The 20,146-nt window shown below is 57.5% G+C and overlaps 1 protein-coding gene across 2 annotated transcripts in view; it reads left to right on the top strand.

The window, feature by feature from the left end:
* Positions 1-288: 288 nt before the first annotated feature.
* The window catches only part of LTBP4 (latent transforming growth factor beta binding protein 4), a gene marked incomplete at its 5' end in the record, with an annotated part of 56,783 nt that continues 36,925 nt past the window's right edge, over positions 289-20,146 (top strand). Inside the window, 4 exons of one of the 2 annotated variants that reach the window (XM_079985278.1) lie at positions 289-467; positions 3,733-3,803; positions 8,197-8,374; positions 9,606-9,760. In XM_079985278.1, the coding sequence (XP_079841404.1) occupies positions 289-467; positions 3,733-3,803; positions 8,197-8,374; positions 9,606-9,760 (583 nt within the window). Of the gene's footprint in view, positions 468-3,732; positions 3,804-8,196; positions 8,375-9,605; positions 9,761-11,248; positions 11,771-20,146 lie in introns of those variants that run through there. The other variant, XM_079985279.1, reaches the window with a different exon arrangement.

Consider the following 20,146-nt stretch of genomic DNA (forward strand, 5'->3'; position numbering starts at 1 on the left):
TCTCTGGCTCTCTGCGCCCAGCGAGGGTCCGGTCCAGCCGGCCCGGGACGCGAGGGACGGGGCGGCCGCGCTCTGGGGGCGCCCAGTCCCGCCCCTCCCCGCGGCGAGCCCACCCCGACGGCACCTGCGCTGCGGCCGGAGCCCCTCCCCGTCCGGCGGCCGGTTGGCTGGCTATTGGCTGCGGAGCCGGAGGGGCAGGCGGGCCGGGCTGGGCGCCCATTGGCGGCCGCCGAGCCGAGCCCAGCGCCGCCGCCGCCGCTGCCTCTTCGCCGCGCCGCCGACGGCAGGATGCGGCCGCCGGCGCTGGCCGCGCTCTGCCTCCTCGCCGCCGCCGCCGCGCTCCTCCCGACGGCGCTGGGCGCAGTCCGCGGGCCGCGCCGTCGAGCCGCTCCCACCCCCGCCGTCGGGCCGCCCCCCCTGGAGAAGCGCAGGAAAAGCCCCGCGGGCCGCGCCCCGAAGGCGGCCAGGTGAGTCGGGGACCCCGCGCCCCGGACCTCCCGCCCCGCCGCCTGCCCTGCCCTTCCCCGACGGGGCTGCCCGGGCAGGGCGCGCGCCGCCCAGGACCCCCGGGGGCTTGGAGGGGCTCTCCCGGGAGCCCCGAGGGGCGTCCCGGCCGTGCACGGCGCAGCGGCCGCCCGGAGAGGCTGAGGCGGGCTGCCCCGTGGCGCTGGCAGCGCCGTCGCGCCGGAGCAGCGCGCTCTGACCCCCGCCCCTTCGGGCAGCAGCCCCCGGCGCCTGGTCTTCTCATCAGGGCGGAGGGGGCGGCTTGGGCGGCTGAGGCCCCATCTGGAAATGTCAGCGCTGGCCGGGAGCGCCAGCCGCCCAGCCAGGCTCACGGGCTGGCGCAACAACGCCCCTGCCAGGTGGGTCGCTGCTCCTCCCACTCCCTGGAACCAGGGCGGAGCTCCGCTTGGCAGGAGCGACCTGGGCAGCCCCTCTTGCCAGCGCCCCCTCCCCTCTGGGGCTGCTGGGCTGACCCCCTTCTCCCCCCTTCCAGCAAAGACCCCTCCTCCTCCTCCGAGGCTGGCACCAGCTCTTTCCATGAGCTCTGCCCAGGGCTGGCACCCTCTTCGCAGGCAGGCCGGCCTCTCAAGCTGCTGGCAGGTGGGAACCCAGAAGGCCAAGCCGAGAGGGAGAGGCTCTCTGCACGTGCTCAGAGGCACCCTCCTTCCTTTTGGGCTCTTTGGAGACCGTGTGGCCCAGGCCAGGCAGGAGACCCCCGAAGCCACTTTGTGGAGGGGGGGGTGTGCCTGGATGTGCCTGCCCCCCCATAGCCCCTCGGAGTGAGGTGGGGGAACCCTGCTCCCCCAGGCCAAGCCTAGGCCAAGCAGTCAGTGAAGAAGGGGCCTTGTGGTCCCCCCCGCCCCCCCTTCTCTCCCTCTTCCTCTGTTCCATGGAGCTCCAGAGAAACAATCTCCTTCTCCTGCAAATCCACTTAGTAACTTGAGTCCCGGTCAGGACAAGAATGTCAGGAATTAGAGGGGGGGAGAGAGAGAAGAAGAAGAAGAAGAGGAAAGAGGAGTCTGGATGACACAGAGGTGGGTGTCCGGATGAGAATTGGGGAGGGGGCAGCAGCCTTTGCAGCCTTGCTGGAGGACCAGCCTGGGGAAGAGAGAGCGCTTCTGAACATGTGCAGAGTGCGGGGAGAGAGAGCGTGTTCCCTCCCTCCCCCTCACGCAGGGTCTCCCACGGAAACGGGACGTGGGATGTTTCAGAACAGACAGAAACTGTCTTCTTCACAGAGCATCCTTAAACCGTTGAGACGCCCAGCGGCTTGGAGGGCAAGAAGAGGATCAGACCACTAATGGCTGCTCCACGTAGAATCCAAAGGGCCCCAAAGGGTCGTCTGGTCAAGGCAGGATGGCTGCTGCTTCCCTCCAGGAACTGTGGAAATGGGGTCCTTCTCAGGACCCCCCCTGCCTTCCCTATGGGGCCCCCAGCAGGCAGAAGAGGGAAATGTTGTGGGGGGCAATATGAGCCTCATCCAGGGAAGCGGAAGCCTGGGAGATTCGGGACAGATAAAGAAAGTCCTTCTTCACACAGCACAGAGTTAAACTGTGGAACTCCCTCCCACTGGAGGCAAGGAGGACTGCCAGGAGGAGGAGGAGGAGAGGGCTCTGGAGGGCTCCCAGCCGGGATGCTCTGCTTCCAGGGCTGGAGGCTGACAGGCCACAGGAGGGAGAGGATGCTGGGCCAGAAGGGCCACTGGCCTGATCCAACCCCCTCTTCTGATCCCTTATGCAGAGAGTTTTCCCCTCACCATCATCCCAGCTTCCAGGCAGCAGGGCCTCCAGGTGGGCGAGCAGGAGTCCAAGGCAGACCTGGGCCTTTGGCTCTCCAGAGCCGGCCGAACTACAGGTCCCCTCAGCCCCAGCGAGCACGGCCAGGCAGCAGCAGGAGGGTGGGAGCTGTGGTTCAGCAACCCCCGGGCGGCCCCAGAGACGCCCCTGTGCTTCTTCAGAAGCTTTGTGGAGGTGGATCCAGCTGCCGGCCGGGATTAGCCTTCCCTTGCGGGAAGAGGGCGTGGGAAGCTGCTTTCGACTGAGTCAGGCTGCTGGGTCCATTGAGCTCAGCCCTGTCTGCACTGGCTGGCAGCCGCTTCTCCAGGTTGCAGGCAGGGCTCGCCCCATTTGGAGAGGCCGTGCAGGGTTGTCTCTGGAGAGAGGCTCTCCTGAGGAGCTACATCTCTTCCCCAAGCGGGGAGGGGAGGGAAGGTTTGGCCCCGTGGGGTGGTGGTGGTGGGGAGTAACTCCTTCTGGGGATCCCAGGAAGTCACACGCAGGTGGGGGCAGGTGGTAAGGGGGCACTGCCAGGGCATCCTCCCAGGACATTCCAGCTTGTGGTGGTCAGTGGGTGCTGGGCCTAAATGTATTTATTTTTAATTGAGAGGTAGTAAAGGTAAAGGGAGGGATGCGGGTGGCGCTGTGGGTTAAACCACAGAACCTAGGACTTGCCGATCAGAAGGTCGGCGGTTCGAATCCCCATGACGGGGTGAGCTCCCGTTGCTCAGTTCCAGCTCCTGCTGACCTAGCAGTTCGAAAGCGTGCAAGTAGATAAATAGGTACCGCTCTGGAGGGAAGGTAAACGGCGTTTCCATGCACTGCTCTGGTTCGCCAGAAGCGGCTTAGTCATGCTGGCCACATGACCCAGAAGCTGTACGCTGGCTCCTTCGGCCAGTAAAGCGAGATGAGCGCCGCAACCCCAGAGTTGGCCACGACTGGACCTAAGGGTCAGGGGTACATTTACCTTTTCATCTCACTTTATTGGCCAAGCTTCCGGATCATGTGGCCAGCATGACTAAGCCGCTTCTTGGCGAACCAGAGCAGCGCACGGAAACGCCGTTTACCTTCCTGCCAGAGCGGGATCTATTCATCTACTTGCACTTTGACATGCTTTTGAACTGCTAGGTTGGCAGGAGCAGGGACCGAGCAACGGGAGCTCACCCCGTCGCGGGGATTCGAACCACCGACCTTCTCATCAGCAAGCCCTAGGCTCTGTGGTTTAACCCACAAACCCACCTGGGTCCATGTACTGTCTGCTAAAGTCATTCTGGCATGAATCACATGTGAAAGTGTTTGGAGACCCTGCCCCCCTCCCCCTTCTTCCTGCACCCCCAGTTAATTCCTCTGCTTTTTGGACTGTCTAGCAGTCATTCCCCCCCCCCATGCCCCCTTCCTCTCATGACCCAATCCTGGCTCCTCCTTCACAGCCTCTCTCTCTCTCTTTCTCCAGGCCCAACCTCTGTGGGGAGGTCTGCTGCCCTGGATGGTCCCTGGCACCCAAAACTGGGAAGTGCACCAAAGGTATGGGGGAGGGAAGGGGGTGGGAGTGGGGGGAGGCAGATTTTCAGGGACAAGGATCCTCCCCCCTCCTGAAAGGCAGGCCTCATCCTGCATCCACTGCTGGACTTGGGACTTGCATCTCAGCCATATTCATGGAATCATAGGACTGGAAGGGGTCCCACAGGGTGGGGGGGGCATCTCTGGGGGGGCAGTTTCTTTGGAGCTTGCTGTTTCCTTACATGGCGCATCATTTGCCTTAGGCAAATTTCAGACACAAGGGGATTGGAGCCACATACGGCCTAGGACCTTCGTACCTACGGGACTGCCTCTCCTGGTATGCCCTGCGGAGGACCTTAAGGTCCACAAATGACAATATTTTGGAGGTCCCAGGTCGCAAGGTGGTTAGGTTAGTCTCAACTAGGGCCAGGGCCTTTTCAGTACTGGCCCCGACTTGGTGGAAGGCTCTGTCACAAGAGACCAGGGCCCTGCGGGACTTGACATAGTTCCTCAGGGCCTGCAAGACAGAGCTGTTCCGCCTGGTCTTTGGTTTGGACTCAGTCTGACCCTTATGTTTCCTTCCCCTTATGGTTTTGACTTTTAAAATGAAGCTGCATTTTAAATTGCATTTTAACCTGTATTTTAAATTGTTTGTTTTCCTTTTTTCTTATTATGTTTTTACTGAAATTTTATTGATGTTAGCTGCCCTGAGCCCAGCTCTGGCCAGGAAGGGCAGGGTATAAATGAAATATACTATTATTATTATTATTATTATTATTATTATTATTATTATTGAGAAGCTGTCCTGATGGAGTTTGCGCATATTGCAAACTGCCCTGTGATGCTCAGAAGAAGGGCAATCTAGAAATGGAATAAATAAATAGATTCCTGCCTTGCAGGGAGTTGGACCAGATGGCCCTGGGGTCCCTTCCAAGTCCACATTTCTGTTTCTATGCAATTGCAGTCTCTGGCTGGCCACAGGGGGAGCTGGCTGGGCAGGAGGGCTCTCCTGGTCACAGAACCACAGAACAGTGGAGTCGGAAGGGACCCCAGGGCTCATCTAGTCCAGCCCCCGGGCAACCTGGGCAGCAGAGAGGAGACTGGGCTCTGCAGAGGACATCTCCCAGAGGCAGGGCTGGAAGAGCCAAATGCAAATCGCCTCCTGGGAACAGAGGACCTGTACTTCGTTAAGAACATCCGTCCCATCTCCCATCTCTTGCGGGGGCACAATTAGTGCCCCTGCCCTCAGTCAAGAGCTTGGGTGTAACCTTCGAGGCCTCCCTTTCCACGGAGGCGCAGGTTGCAGCCACAGCAAAGGTGGCATTTTTCCATCTCCGCCGTATCAAGCAGTTGGTCCCTTACCTTTCTTGCCCTGATCTGGTCACAGTGATCCATGTGACGGTCACCTCCAGACTGGATTATTGTAACTCGCTCTACATGGGGCTGCCCTTGAAGCTGACCCAGAAACTCCAGCGGGTGCAGAATGTCGTGGCGAGACTCCTTACAGGGTCCTCGCCCCGGGATCACATTCATCCAGTGCTTTACCAACTGCACTGGCTCCCGGTGGAGTATAGGATCAGGTTTAAGGTGCTGGTTTTGACCTTTAAAGCCCTATATGACCTAGGACCCTCGTACTTACGGGACCACCTCTCCTGGTCTGCCCCACGGAGGACCTTACGGTCTTCAAACAAAAACATCTTGGAAGTCCTGGGCCGCAGAGAGGTTAAGCTGGCCTCAACCAGAGCCAGGGCCTTTTCGGCTGTGGCCCCAGCTTGGTGGAACGCTCTGTCATAAGAGACTAGGGCCCTGTGGGACTTGTCATCTTTCCGCAGGGCCTGCAAGACAGAGCTGTTCTGCCTGGCCTTTGGTTTGGACTTGGTCTGACCCCTATGTTACCTTCCCCTTATGGTCTTGATTTATTGGCTACTTTAAAATGAGGCTGCATTTTAAATTGAATTTTAACCGGTATTTTAAATTGGGTTTCCCCCCCCTCTCTTTTCCCCCTATTTTGTTTTTACTGTGATTTTATTGGTGTAGCCACCCTGAGCCTGGCTCTGGGCAGGGAGGGCGGGGTATACCGTAAATAAAATTTATTATTATTATTATTATTATTAAAGCACCCGCTGGGTGCAGCCCAGCACCCTCTTCTCACAGTGGCCTCCCAGGTGCCCCCGTGGGAAGCCTGGGACCAGTTGAGGGAGGACGAGAGGGTTCCCCTTGCCATTCCCAGCAAGGGTCTTCAGAAGCCTCCATTTATCTCCCCTTCGCTGCTCCCCAGGCTTCAAAGCATCTTGCAGTTCCAGGCTTGGCCAGCAGGTGGCAGCAGCTGCCTTTGCGCAAGAGTTCCCTGGGAAGCCTGCTAGGTCAGTACAGTGGTACCTTAGTTCTCAAACTTCATCCGTTCCAAAACCAAGGAGCGCTTTCCCACAGAAAGTCATGCAAAACAGATTAATCCGTTCCAGAGTTTCAAAACAACCCCTAGAACAGCAATTTAACATGCATTTTACCATCTAACGAGACCACTGAGCCATAAAATGAAAGCAATTATCCATGTACTGTACTGTAAAATTAATAAGACAGTACTGTAGATTATAAACATATAAATTATTTTTTCCCCTTACCTGCACTAATGATAGTCCTTGTTTGGATGGGGGGCTTTTATCCATTTCTGGGTTCCACATGTTATAAAATCAAATGAACCGAAAAAGCCTCAAAAACAAAAATGCAAAATAAATAGCAAAAACAAAAGTGCCAAACTTAATCCATTCCTGAAGTCCATTTGGCTTCCAAAATGTTCGAAAACTGATTAGTCCAGGTGCCCCAGAAACAATAGCCAGCAGCCACATCGGACGTTTGGCTTCCGTAACGTTCGAAAACTGGAACACTCACTTTGGGGGTTTGGGAACCAAGGTACCACTGTAATCTCCAACACTGGCTGGCAGCAATGGGCCTTCAGGCTTTTCCCAGGAGACGCTGCCATGCATTGAAGTGGGGCCCTTCTGCATGCAGGACAGCTGCTCTGCCAGCTGCAATGGCCCTTTGCCAGGCGAGGCTTTGATCCCTGGGGGACGGGTCCTGGGGGTTCTGCTGCAGCACCCGATCCCCCTGGGGGAGCCCCCTTGTCTCGGAGCCGCAGGGATTCGCACACAGAGCAGCCAGCCGGAAATGGCTCCAAGCTTGGGGGGGGGGAGCTCTCAGACCTGCCTTGCCTTCTGGGCTGCCTCCCTGTGGGGCAAGAGAGGGGTGTGGAGCTGCCCTCCCAGTGGGGGTTCTCCTCCCCACTTTGCAGGAATAGCCAGGCCCTGAGGGTCCATCCAGATCGTGGAATCATAGAATTGTAGACGGGGGGGGGGGGGGGGACACAACTGAGGCTCATCCAACCCCCTACAATGCCATGCAGTGCTGTCTGCCCCAAGGATGCCCTCCCGGTTATTTAGTTTTATTTTATTGCATTGCCTTTCTGGCCCACTCCCCCCCCCCACAAGAGCTCAAACGAGCGTGCAAGGTTCCCTCCCTCCTCATTTAAACCCCACAATAACCCTATGAGGTAGCTTGCGATTGATTGATTGAGTTTATATACTGCCCGGAGGTCCCAGGGTGGTTCACAGAAAAGATCACAACACATATACTGTATTTTTCCATGTATAAGACGCCCCCGTGTATAAGACGACCCCTATTTTTTAAAAAAAACAACAACCCAAAATTAGGAAATTAAGCTGTTTAGCTTTTTTGGGTGGGGGGGATGTGACTTCTACTAATCGCTCACCCGCCTGCCCACCACTGCCAATCGCTTGCCACAGCCACTGCCGATTGCACACCTTGCCACAGCCACCAATTGTCTGCCCGCTCGCCACCACCAACAGCCCGCCCACCCATTTGACGCAGCCACCAATCACCCGCCCGATTGCCGCTGCCAATCTCCTGGTCGCTGCTGCCATTCATCGCATGCCCCGCCTCTGCATTCACTATCCGTGTATAGACGACACCCAATTTCTGCCTAATTTTCTTTGGCCAAAAGCATCGTCTTATACACGGAAAAATTCAGTAATCAGAATAAAAACCATGCAATGACACCCCCCCCCCCAGGTTAGGTTGAGAGAGGCAAGCCCAAAGCCACCCAGGGAGTGGGGATTCGAACTCTGGGCTCCCGGGTCCTGGCCTGACCCTGACCACTCCACCACTCCTCTTGTTGGACTACAACTCCCAGCGTCCCTGAAGGTTTTGGGTTTCACAAGAAACATCTAGACATCCCCATGTTGGCTTCTCCAGGAGAGGCTTGGGGGGGTGGAAAGTGGGGCGCTCTGCATGCCCAGCAGCCCCCCGTCCCCCGGGAACTGTGGGGAGCCATAGGGTGGCTAAGGGGGGCAAAAGGGGGCTCCTGATGGACTTGCTCTGACCTCTCTCTCATCTTCCCCAGCCGTCTGCCTTCCTCGATGTCGGAACGGGGGCCAGTGCAGGGCCCCCCAGCGCTGTGCCTGCCGCTCAGGCTTCTCTGGCCCCCGCTGTGAGCACGCCGCGCCCCCCGGCCCCACGATGACGCCGCAGCCCCCCCGGGCGCCCCTGCGCTCCATGGCCATCCGCTGGCAGCCTCTGACGTGAGTTGGAGCGGGCAGGGGGGCTTCCCTTTCTGCCCCCTCCCATCACACAGTCAAATCCTGCGCACGGTTCTGGTTGCCTCGTCTCAAAAGGGATACTGCAGAGTCGGAAAAGGGCCGGGAAGGGAGATTGGGGGCTCTTTACGGAAGTGGGGAGCAAGAGCTGCAAAGGTCAAGAGAGTCTAGTCTAAGGGGCAACTGTTGTAAATAAATTGGGACGTCGGCAGACATGGATTAAACGCTTGCAAAAAGCAAGAATAAGGATCATTTTGAAAGGGGAAATAGTCTGTAAGCAGAGATGTGCAAAGTATAGAGTGGTTTGAATGTTTAAAATATCTGTGCAGTATATCACAAGTTTAATTGTTTAGCAGTTGGGAAATTGGGTAAAGGGATCTGGAATATAAGATGATTTGGTGTATTTAAAGAACCAAAAGAAGGAGTGGAGGGGAGTCTGGGGATTTGCGGGTGGGAAAATATGTTTTCTTTTTGGTTATTTTTTAATGTTCATGAGAAATGTGTGGCATAATATGGTACTGATACAATGTGGCATATATTGGATTTTTAATAATTGAAAACTAATAAAAATTATTTAACATAAAAGAGAGAGAGAGTCTAGTCCAGACTCCTCGTCTCACCCTGGTCAGCCAGAGGCCAATTGTGGGAAACTTGGAGGCAGGATTCGAACACAGGAGCGCTCTCTCCTCCATCGCTTCTGATGGTTGAGGCCGGGCAGAGCCATCCTTCCAGCAGCCATGGATTTGTCAGAGCCTTTTGGAAGCCCTTGAGGAGTGTGGCCGTCGCTGTGGCAGGGAGTTCCGCAGTTTAACTTTGTTCTGTCTCCCTGAATCTCAGAATCCACAGGTTCTGGCTTTATGAGAGAGGGAGGAAATGTCTACTCTCTCCATTATTTTTTCCCATGCAAGGCATCTTTTTGCAAACTTCTCTAAGGTTTCCTGCCCACAAGGACTCTGCTCTGCCCTCCCCAGTCAGAGGCAGCGACCGAAGGCTTTGTGTTCGAATCCTGCTTTCTGCTTTCCCTTTGGGGCATCCGTTCAGCCCCAGTGAGAACGGGAGGCTGGACCTGACGGGCCCCCGGCCTGATCCAGCGGCTGCTTCTTCTGTGGGGCTGGGCTTGGAGGGAGGGGTCATGGCGCCAGAGAGAGGTTGGGGCGGTCCTGACTTCTGTGGGGATTTGCTGCTGTGTCCCTGACCCCAGGATCGTTCCCCTCAGGCTGGCCGAGCTCCAGGTGGTTCTCCGGCGCCGGAAGACATTGGACCCCTCTGAGAAGATGGCCACGATCCTGGCGCAGCATCTGGCCTCCCGGCCGAGCGGGGACAACAATGGCGCTCCTGGACACAGCCCCCCAGCAACACCAAGGCCCCCAGGTACTGGGCACGGGGGTGGGGGGGAGGCGATCTGTTCTGTGCAAGGATCGGGGCCTGGAAGAGCATGGGGCCTCCTCTGCTGGGGAAGAGGGGAGCGTGGAGGCTGGTGGGCTCTGCCTGCCGTTTCCATGGTCAGGAGAGAGCTGCTTTCGCCTGGAGCTCAGGGTGCGAAATCCTCAGCGCTGTGCCGAGTGAATCTGTGGAACTCCCTGCCACAGGGAGCTGCTTGGATGGCTTTGAAAGAGCGAGAAGGAGGAGGAAGAGAGGGCTTTTGGGGGCTCCTAGTCAGGACGGCTCTGCTCTGCGCCCCCCCACTAGGGAGCAGCAAGGCTTCTGAATCCCGCTTTCCGGAAGCGTTGCTCTTGCGTTCGAATCCTGACCCAGAGACTCCCCTTCGCTTCCTCAACGAGCCTCTTGCAATTGCGGAGGGGGAGGGCCGGAGCCCTGACGTTATTCTGGGTACCTCCCCCCCCCTTGCCCCAGGCCGCTTCAGACGGGTTCCCATGTGCAGCGCAGTCCCCACCCCTCCGGATCCGGCAATTGTTCTGCCCCCCCCCTTCTGCCTGAGTTTTTCCAGATGACGTCAGCCTTGCCTGTGATGGGAGGGTGAGGCCCGGCTGGCTGGGGGGGGAGCGGGACAGCTCTGCTTTCTTCTCTCCCCCCCCCCCCCCGCCAGCTTCCTCCCTGGGGAGCCTGTTTGGAAGCCCCACCCCCTGTTGCTGCCTAGGAGTGCTCTGCTCAGCCACTCCAGGAGGGGGGGGGGGTTGCAAGGCCTTTTACGCCCCCCCTCCCTCCAGAAGGAGAACACCCACTTGTCACCCTCTGGACAACCTCTTTTTTTCTTCCTGGAGGGGGAGATGAGCTCCTTTTCCTTCAACTGTGAAGCCAGAAGCCCCATCATTGTGGCGGGGAGGGACAACAACAACTCAAGACTTGGGAAGCTAGAGAATTTGGGGTGGGGGGAGCTAGGGGCACCATGGCTCCTTTGGCACAGATGTTTGCCTCCTTCGCCCCCACCCACCTGCGTTTGCCGGGAGTCTTTTATGGGGGGGGGTGTTGAACAGCTGGAGCCAGTGGGGGGGGAGACTCCAAGGCAAAGCTTGAGTGGATTTAGCAGCTGGAGGAAGATGGGGGGGGCACTGCTGCATGGGCCCCTCTTGGTGCATTTGAAGTCGGGGGGGGCTGCTTTCATATCCTTGGCAAGGGGGGGGGGAGCGGAGAGGGAGAGAGCCTCCTCTCTTGGGGAGGGGGCAGAGGTCTCTCACCCCAGGAGGTGGGTTGGAGCAGGACTCTTTGGGGGGGGCTCCTTCTGAACTGACAAGTGCAGCGCTGAGCAAGAGCTGGCCTGTTCTCCCTCGCAGGAGGGGGGCGCGCTGCTGTTCGGGTTGCGAAAGGGCAGGGCTGCCGGACGCCTTTTTGTGGGTGGGGGGGGGGCCTGGGATGTGGCTGCTCTGGGAACTTCGGCGGAGGCTGCTTTCCTGCTGGCACCCGGCTTGGGGGGGCGGAGGCAAGGAGGGCGGCCCCCGGGTGGGTGCCAAGCCCAGGCAGCGCCGCTCCATCTGGGCTGCACAGAGCAGGCGAAGAGTTAACGCTCCCAGCCACCCCTCGTAAACATTGTGCTTGGCCCGGCGCCCGAGACCCCCCCACCCACCGCCCACCCGACTGCTTCCAATTAGCTGGTGGGTCCGTCAGCTTCTGCGGTGGGTCGCCGGCTCCCCTGCCTGCTCCTCCGCCCGTGGCGCCCTCTTCCGCGCGGGGCCATGATCCACGGCCGCCACTCCTTCCCCCCGGCCGTCTCCCTGCTGCTGCTGCTGCTGCTGCTCCTGCTCTGCCGGGACCACCTGCCCGCCGGTGCCCAGAGGGTCAAGGTCCTCTTCACCCCCATGATCTGCCGGGTGCACTGCAGCAGCGAGGGCCGCTGCACCAACCACTGCGAGAGGGGCAATGCCACCACCCTATACAGCGGGGCAGACGCCAGCCCGGCCGAAGGGGGACCCGGCTTCCGTGTCTGTGAGTATGGCAGCAGGGGGGCTTGTGGGGGGCTGGCACAGAGCAGGGGTTGCAGCACTCTGCCCTGGGCAGCTGGCAGCATGGAAAAGTGGGCAGCCTCTTGCATCAAGCGCCCTTCCTGGATCCCCTGTGCCACCCTGGGTGCTTGGCGCCCGCTCCTGCCCAGGTCACAGCATCCTGCGTGGTTCTCTCCGCTGTGCCACGCACACCTTCGCCCCTCGCCTGGTTCTGTGTCTGGTTGCTGAGGTTTGTGGCTACCCCACCCCCCATTTGGGCTAGGAGAAATGGGGGGGGGCTTCCTGGTGCCCTCACATCATCTGGTCCTTTCGACAGGCAGTTTTTTCCTCCCCTTCCAGGAATGTGGTTTCTGTTTCCCAAGAACAGAGACGGGCAGCACTTCTCCCCCCTCCTGCCACTTAACCAGATGTCCCCCCTAGCTGGTCCCCCCCCCCCCGTGCATGGATCGTCTCCCACCCGCCCACCTGCCAGCTGCTGCCCTCGCCCCCTTCCCTGCCTGCTGCTGGGTGTTGGAGTGTGGAAGGCAGCAAATGGGTCTGGGGGTCATGGCCTCTGCGGTCAGGCGGGCAGGTGGGATTCTCCAGCTGCCACTCCTGCGGTCAAACTTTGCAGGGGGGGTCTGCATGTCGGAGGGGGCCTGGGGGTGCATATCCCACCTCCCAGAAAACCTGGTGTTTCTGGGAGTTATATGAGTGATTGCTGAGTGACACCTTGCAGGACGGGGGGCAGGGACTCGGGGGCCAGGGGTTCGTTGTTGTGTCCCCCCCCCACCTCCCAGAAGACGCTGAGGGTTGGTGGGGGGCCTGCCTGCTTCCCCACCCACGTTAACCCTGTGAGCGCCGTCTCTTCCTGGCGCCCCACGAGGGTCTTCTCTCGGCCCCCGGATGCCGACAGAGGCTCCTTCAGGGGCTGAAGGGTGAGGAGGCGGCCAGCTGGCGCAGAGCCCTCCCTCCGCCAGATGGGCCCAGCTGCCTCTGGCGGGGGGCCAGGGGGGCTGAGCTCCAGCCCCAGAGGAGGCAGGCAGGCAGGCAGGCAGGGCGTCTTGGTGTCCTCAGGGCCACCCTGTGCCTCAGTTTCCCTGGGCAGGCTTGGAGAGGGGCGTCCTGCACGCTGAGGGCTTGGAGAGGGGCGGGGGCTGTTGGGGGGCGTCTCCCCGTCCCCCCTCCCTGTTGTGCTTGGTGATGCTCCCCAGGCTGCGCGTGGGTGGGTCTGCAAAGCGAGGCGTGTCCTGGCGGGCCTTTCCCCGCGTGTCGTGCCTCAGAGCAGCGCCTGGTCCATGCGCGGGGGGAGGCAGTGGCCCCCCAGGATGGGACGCAGCACCACATGCTCATTGACGTAGTCCACAGCCCACGGGGGGGGGCTCTTGCACTCCTGCCCCCGCCACTCCCAGGAACATAGGAATCCGGCCAGCGCGTCCATTAGCTCCGAAGACACTGGCTGGCAGAAAGGGCTCGCCAGGGTTGCAGCCAGGAGTTTCTCTCAGCACCCCCCCCCCCGCCCCAGAGATGGGACCCAGGACCTTCTGCCCCATAGCTATGGCTCCTCCCTATGGCATGCGGAGGATCAGGCCTGCCCTGCCTGCTCACCCCACCTCCAAATTTCTCCTGCTACTGAAGGCACTTGCACTCCACAGACTTGCAGCAGTTTTGCTGCCTCCATGTTGTTTCTACAGTGGGGGCTCCAAATGATGATGCTGATATTAATAATAATAGTAGTAATAATAATAATAATAATAATCGCCCACCCATTTGACTGGGTTGCCTTTTCCGCTCTGGATGGCTTCCAATGAATATCAAAGCATAATAAAGCATCAAAGATTAAAAAAATTCCCAATACAGGGCTGCCTTCAGATGTCTTCTAAAAGTCGGAGAGTAATTTATCTCCTTGGCATCTGAAGGGAGGGTGCCACTACCAAGAAGGCCCTCTGCCCGGGTCCCTGTAACTTCGCTTCTCGCAGGGAGGGAACCAGCAGAAGACCCTCGGAGGGGGGCCTCTGTGTCTGGGCAGAACGATGGGGGTGGAGACGCTCCCTCAGGTACGCAGGGCAAGTATGCCAGCCTTTCTCTGCAGCCCCAGCCAGGGGCATAGGAAGGGGGGCGGGGGGGCGGATTGCCCCGGGTGTCATCCCTGAGAGGGGTGACAAAATCCCCCCTGGTCGGATCACTGACCCCCCCGGGCGCCAATTGCAGCGCTGATCCCGGGTGCAGGACATGTGGGGGCTGCCATTCTGCCAGAGCCCAGCAGGGAGACTGAGGGGTCCCTGCACAGAACCCCCTTATGGCATCATGGAATTGCAGGGTTGTGGGGGAAGCCAAGGGTCCTCTAGTCTGACCCCCGCACTGCCGGAATCACAGCTGAAGAATCCCTGAATGATGCCTGGCCAAGGTTGTCTGCTCCTCCTCCTCCTCACCCCCCCAAACCACACCTTTTCTTGGCCCTTTCCTGGTGAGCAAGAAGGCCCAGTCCTGGCCCCGATCCTCCTCTTCCTGTGGCCCTGAGCTTCCCAAAGGAGTGGGGAGGGGCTGGCAGCAAAGCTGCTTTCTGGGGGTCTCAGGGACTGAGCCGGCTGCCCCCTGCCTCTCCCCTTCCTCGCGTCTCCATGGGGTCAGGCCTGAGAAGGAGTAAGCCGTGGGCGTCCTGGGAGTTTTATGTCACTCCAGGTCTAAATTTTGACTGTCAGAAGTAGACAGAGGACAGCCTCCTTTGGCAGCCTGGAGTCGCGTCTGGGGCAGGAATCCTTCTTCACTCAGGGCACAGTTAACTTACGGAACTCCCTGCCACAGAGGTGGCCACCAACCAGGCTATTGATGCCCACAATGGCTCTGCTCTGCCCTCCATGGTTGGAGGAAACACTGCTTCCGAATGCCAGTCGCTGGAAACCACAGGAGAGGAGAGCGGTCTTGGGTTCAAATCCTGATTGCGACTTTCCCACAATGGAATCTGCTTGGCCACTGTGGGAAGCGCTGCCCCCCCCCCCCGGGCTGATCCAGCACTCTGGCTCTTCTTATGGAACCTCCAGCTCCAGAAGCAGTCTACCTGGATTCTTGTTGTCAGAGCTGCCTCTAGGTCCCAGCTCACAGAGGACCAACGCTAGGCTGTAGTAATGTACAAAAGTCTTTATTGAAGTTCAGTTTCCATTTCAAAGCCACAGCGTGCAGCCCTACGTCTTAAACCCTAGATCGGCGAAGTCCCGTCTGAGTCTCCTCCCCTATGACACCAGTTTAAGATCCTAGCCCTGCTCCACCTTTTACGCTGCTCTCTCCTCCTCTGGGTCCTCCTGCCCGCTGGGGCATTGCCCTTTCTGGACTCTTCCGACGCTGAGTCGCTTAGCTCCTCCCCCTCCCTCCGGCGGGCTTTAGGACCCGGTTCCCAATCCTCATTCTCTGCTGTCCCGCGCTCCTGTACATTTGAACTTGCCTCTTGCGCCAGCCCAGTGACCTTTCTCCTAACCGTTACAGTACTTCGGTCACTGCTTCCCTCTTCCGGGACACTGGCCGGATCTGACCTCTCCTCCGTTGTCCGACTTTCTGATGGAGGCGTGGTCAGCCCTGCCTTATCTTCTCTCCCTGGTGGGGAATGCACTGGCCCCGATCCTTGGGACTCTTCCCCCCCACTCTGCTCTGGTGGGGAAGCTGGTCCTGATTTCCAGCTACTGCTCTGGGAGTCCCTGCTGCCCCCTTGCTCCTGGGGCGTTCCCCTTGGGAACTCCCTACCCCTGGCCACTGGCGCCCCCTTCTGTGAATCTTCCGATTCGCTGGAGAGGCTCATGGAATCCCTCGGTCCACTGTCCTCTTCTCCTACGCTCCCCTCGGATTCTTCCCCTTCGCTCTCCATCTCCTCTCTTCCCTGTGCCTCTGCTCCTGAGCCCCTGACACTTGTCTTCTTAGGGGTATTTGGCCGCTGTGAGAACAGGACTAGATGGGTCCCCCTTGGGGCCCGATTCCAGGAGGCTCCTCTGACCTTGTGCTCTGCTCCCGCCCCAAAGTGTGCCCCCACCAACCTGGAAACCCCTCCCCCAATGTTTTGAAGTACAATTCCCACCAGCTCTTGCAACTTAGAGCTGTGCTGGTGGGAGCCTCTATCCACAAGGCCCCTGTTTTGTCAAGGCTGCCTGCCCCCCCCCCCCAAAGATAGCATTGATTAAGGTTTCGAGTGTCCCGGTGCAAAGCTGGAGCAGCTAATGAAACAAACCGAGAGCGAGAAAACCGACAAGCCGATAACGGAGGCAGGACCTGGGCGGAGGTGAAAACGAAAATGACAAGGGAAATATGCCAAAATAATCTTGCAGAACGTAGCATAAATAGACACAGTTTCTTCTTTACGTAAGGAGAAATAAACAGGGAGATAATATAAACTGGGCTCGAGGCTGCAATTACAGCTTCCATATGTCCAGCGAGGCTGGAGAAAGAGGGAGAGAGGCAGATCAAGAGCCGTTGGACGGGGGGACGGACCCCCTGGGAAGGTTGCTAAGCTGAAGTTGGGGGGGGGGGCGTCTGCCACAGGGGGTCCATCTGTGGCTCCTGCATTGCGGGGGATCAGGCTGCGTAGAGTCCAAGTGCACCCCCCCTCTGGTGGAGCAGGAGGGGAAGTTTTCATAGAATCACAGGATCTTAGAATTGTAGAGTTGGAAGGGGACCCCCAGAGATCATCTGGTCCAGCCCCCTGCAGTGCAGGAATCGCAGCTGAAGAATCCCTGGCATCCGAATTTAAGAATGGAAAGCGTAAGTTCAACAAAAGAGGTTTAAAGACTGTCTCAAGGCAAATCTTTAAAAATGTAGTATAAACACCAACAACTAGGAAACACTGGCCTGCGAGCGCTCCAGTTGGAGAACAGCCTTGACCAAATGTGTCCTGGGCTTTGAAGACACTCGAACTCAGGACTCAAGAGAGAAACGTGCCAAGAGGAAGGCACGCTTGGTGAATCCACACCAGGATCACCTCCTGCATGGAAACCCCACTGTGGAAGGATGTGTGGATCCAGAATCGGCCTCCGCAGTCACTTACGGACTCACTGTTAAGACCCTGTTTGTGGAAGACCATCTTACTTGGCTGCGAGGGATCGCCAGAGAAGAAGATTCCTGACCAAGGGCCACCCAACCTCTGCTTAAAAGCGTCCGATGAAAGAGAGTCCCTCTCGAGGGAGCCCATTCCTCCATCTCACGGCTCTTGCTGTCAGAAATCTCTTCCTATTCCTTAGTTAAAATCTCCTTTCTTGCTGTTTGAATCCATCGATTCGGATCTTGCCCCCTGGACTTTGCTGAACCAGTTTACTTGGATTGTTTGGGTTCCAGAGAGCTTTGGAAAGGGGGCAGCCCCAGTCCTTGAGGGACAGCAGGTGGTTGGGGCAGGATGGGGAGGGGACCACACCTGCCCCTTTCTTTACCCTCAGCTCAGGTTGACCCTGGTGGTGGGGGGGGGGATGAGTGTCCTGCCTTGCAGGAGGGGGTCGGACAAGGTGTCCGTGTGGCCCTCTCCAAAGATCCCTCCTGCAGGCTGCCATGACAGCTTTTCCAGAGAGGACATGGAGTTCAGAATGGCGCTTTGCCGCTGAAGGACTCTGTGGGGCTCAGAAGCTTGCACATTTCTGACTTTAAAAAGAGGGAGAACTTGGGGCTGGACTGTGCTGTGCCTGCTCTGGATCGGTTGGCAAGAGAAGCCCCCACGCTGCTTTCTCAATCTGCTCCATCGCTGGTGCCTGCCTGGCCCTCTCCCCACACCAGCTTCACCCTCTGCCTAATCTGGCCTCCCTCTGACCGCGGCCCAGCTGGCCGGCCTGCAGACTTGCCCTCTCAAAGGCCTGGCAGGGTCTGTCCCTTCTCAGCACCGCCCAGACGGGCACAGGGCAGCCAAGAACAACCGAGACTGTCTGGCCGGCCTCGATTGCGCCTGGGAATGTGGGGCAAGTGGGCCCCCCTCCAAGAGATCTGGCTCCCGCCCAGCCCCAGGAATTGGGGGGGGCTCTGCGTTGCAGTCCGAGTGGGCATGGGGTCCTGTTGCTCCCAGCAGGAAGCTGGATCAGGACCCCACAGTGCCAGGCAGCGTTGTGTGTTAAAGGACAACCTTCTTTTCCTGAATATTCTCCACCCCCCAAATCAGCCCAGTTCAGATCTTGCTGTGCAGATGCGTCCCACCCCCGAGTGTTTAGAAAAGCACATACCTCGCCATGACTCTGGCAAGCGAGCCAAGCCGCACGCTCTGGACGGAGGCCACACGCCCCCTACCCCGTCCCTCCAGGGGAAGGTGGGGTGTCCTGAGAGCAGAGACTTCCTGCTTGCTGACTTGGCAGCCCAGACCCCACCAAGGGGGGGGGGGAGCCAGAGACTTTTCCTAACACAAACACACAGCTCCCAAACCCCCAAAGGCAGCTGAGCAGAAGACTTGCGGGATGAGGCTGAGTTTTGGCAACCGGATGGGGACACTGGAGTCGCTGTGCTGGTACCACGTGTAGCGAATCTGCCCTCTGAGACTCGCACAAGAATGGGGGCAAAGGGGCATCTCGGTCCCCAAGGAGATGCAGGAATCTCTCTTGCGCTGCAGCGGGGAGCGAACGTCCTTGTTATTTACTTCGTAAAATTTATGCGCCATTTGACTGTAAGACAAGAACATTAAAAGCCTCAAAGTAGTTTGCAAGAAGATCAAACGAGAAAAATCAAGTGTGGTTTGCTTTAAAATGTGCAAAACTTAAAATACAAAAGCCGATTAAAGTTGCTTCAATTTTCTAAGCATCTGGGTTAGGGTGCCGAAAAGAGTCCAGTCCTCAAGTGGCAGGGAGTTCCAAAGGCTCGGTGCTGCCACTAAATGATCGAGTTCTTAAAAGCACAAATCAAAGCAGTCAGGTGGGGGCCTTTTGGGTAAGGAGATCTCATCCTGCTGGGGCCATTTCCCAGCTGCATGTGTCTAGGATCAAAGTCATTGTTTATTTTATTTTTAATTACATCCCACTTTAAGAGCCTAAGAAGAGTCCTGGATGAGGCCAATGGCCCCCCTAGTCAAGCACCCTCGTCTCCAAGTGGCCAAATTTCCCTAAGAACCCAGGAATCTAGATAGACTGCCTCTGGAGCGGGAGGTTCCATCAGAAGAGCCTGGCTGCTGGATGAGGCCAACGGGGGCCTGTCTAGTCCGGCAGTCTGTCCTCACAGCGGCCGAGCAGTGTCCACAAGCCGGAGCTGAGAGCAAAAAAACCTCTCCCCTCTGCAGTTTGCAACAGCTGCCACTCGGAAGCATTTGTGGCCTCCTGCAAGGTGGCCATAAAATTAGCACGCCATAAATAAAAGGGATTTCTGGTGGCAGAGGCAGCGGCGCTGGTGGGAAGTGTTAAAAACCCAGGTTCTCCTGCCGCCCAGCTATCAAATAATCATCCAAATAGTGCATGACGTAATGGGATCCTGACCTTATTTTCATGGCCCACTCCAGAAATGTGCTTAAAGTCTGAAAAGGGGCTCATGCATTGGAACAGCCATGGGCATAGCATGGTAAAAGTACCATTGGTCCTGAAACTTTAAACCTAGCAGCCAGAAGTCATGCGGGTGGACTGGAAGCGGGCGCAAGGCCGATTCAACAGCACACGTTGCCGTAAGAGCACCAGGGCTGCCGCCTTCCTTAAGGAGCTTGATTGCATAATCCAGCAACACATATTTTACTGAGCATTGCTTCTGAGAAATGCGTCATTTACTGATCTGCTTTTGGGGTATGATAAGTTATGAATTGTGTGCAACTCACCCGGTACCTTGTTAGGCACGATACCCAGAGGTGATTCTATAAATTTAGGGAAAGGGGGCTTCCGGAATGGACCTGCAACCCTCCCTAAAAGGCGCTCTTTGGAAATATTTTTCAAGGCAACAGGTGTGTAGGAAGGGGGGGGGGGCGCCCCAGGTTCCATCATGGAGGGGGGTGACAAATTATCAAGGAACAATTAGTGTCCTACTAGGGCGGTTCATAAGTCTTTTAAAAAATGCCTGCTCCATCTTACTGTCTTATCTTACTACACTAGGGATTATATAACTATATCTGAAATTTCATGCATATCAGTTAATATCTTGACCCTCCTCCATGAAAATAGCTCTTTACTTGGCCGTTTTCCTGTGTCGCGAAGGCTGAAATTTCAATTCAGTGGAGCACTTCCTGTTCCCAACCCTAAACCTGCGGAAAGCCATCTAATTTGACTTTGATTTGATTTTGACATGTTTTTAGGAGGTGATTTAATTATTGTTTGATTTTATACCAAGGTTATGTATCTGATGTTAGCTGCCCTGAGCCCGACTTCAGCCGGGGAGGGCTGGATATAGATAAAAGTTTATTATTCCTTTGTAAGAAAATATGAAATAACATAAAACCATTTTTGCAGGCCAAAAAAAACAA

Source organism: Podarcis cretensis (assembly GCF_951804945.1).
Source record: "Podarcis cretensis genome assembly, chromosome: 8".
In the NCBI taxonomy this organism is placed as follows: Eukaryota; Metazoa; Chordata; class Lepidosauria; order Squamata; family Lacertidae; genus Podarcis; species Podarcis cretensis.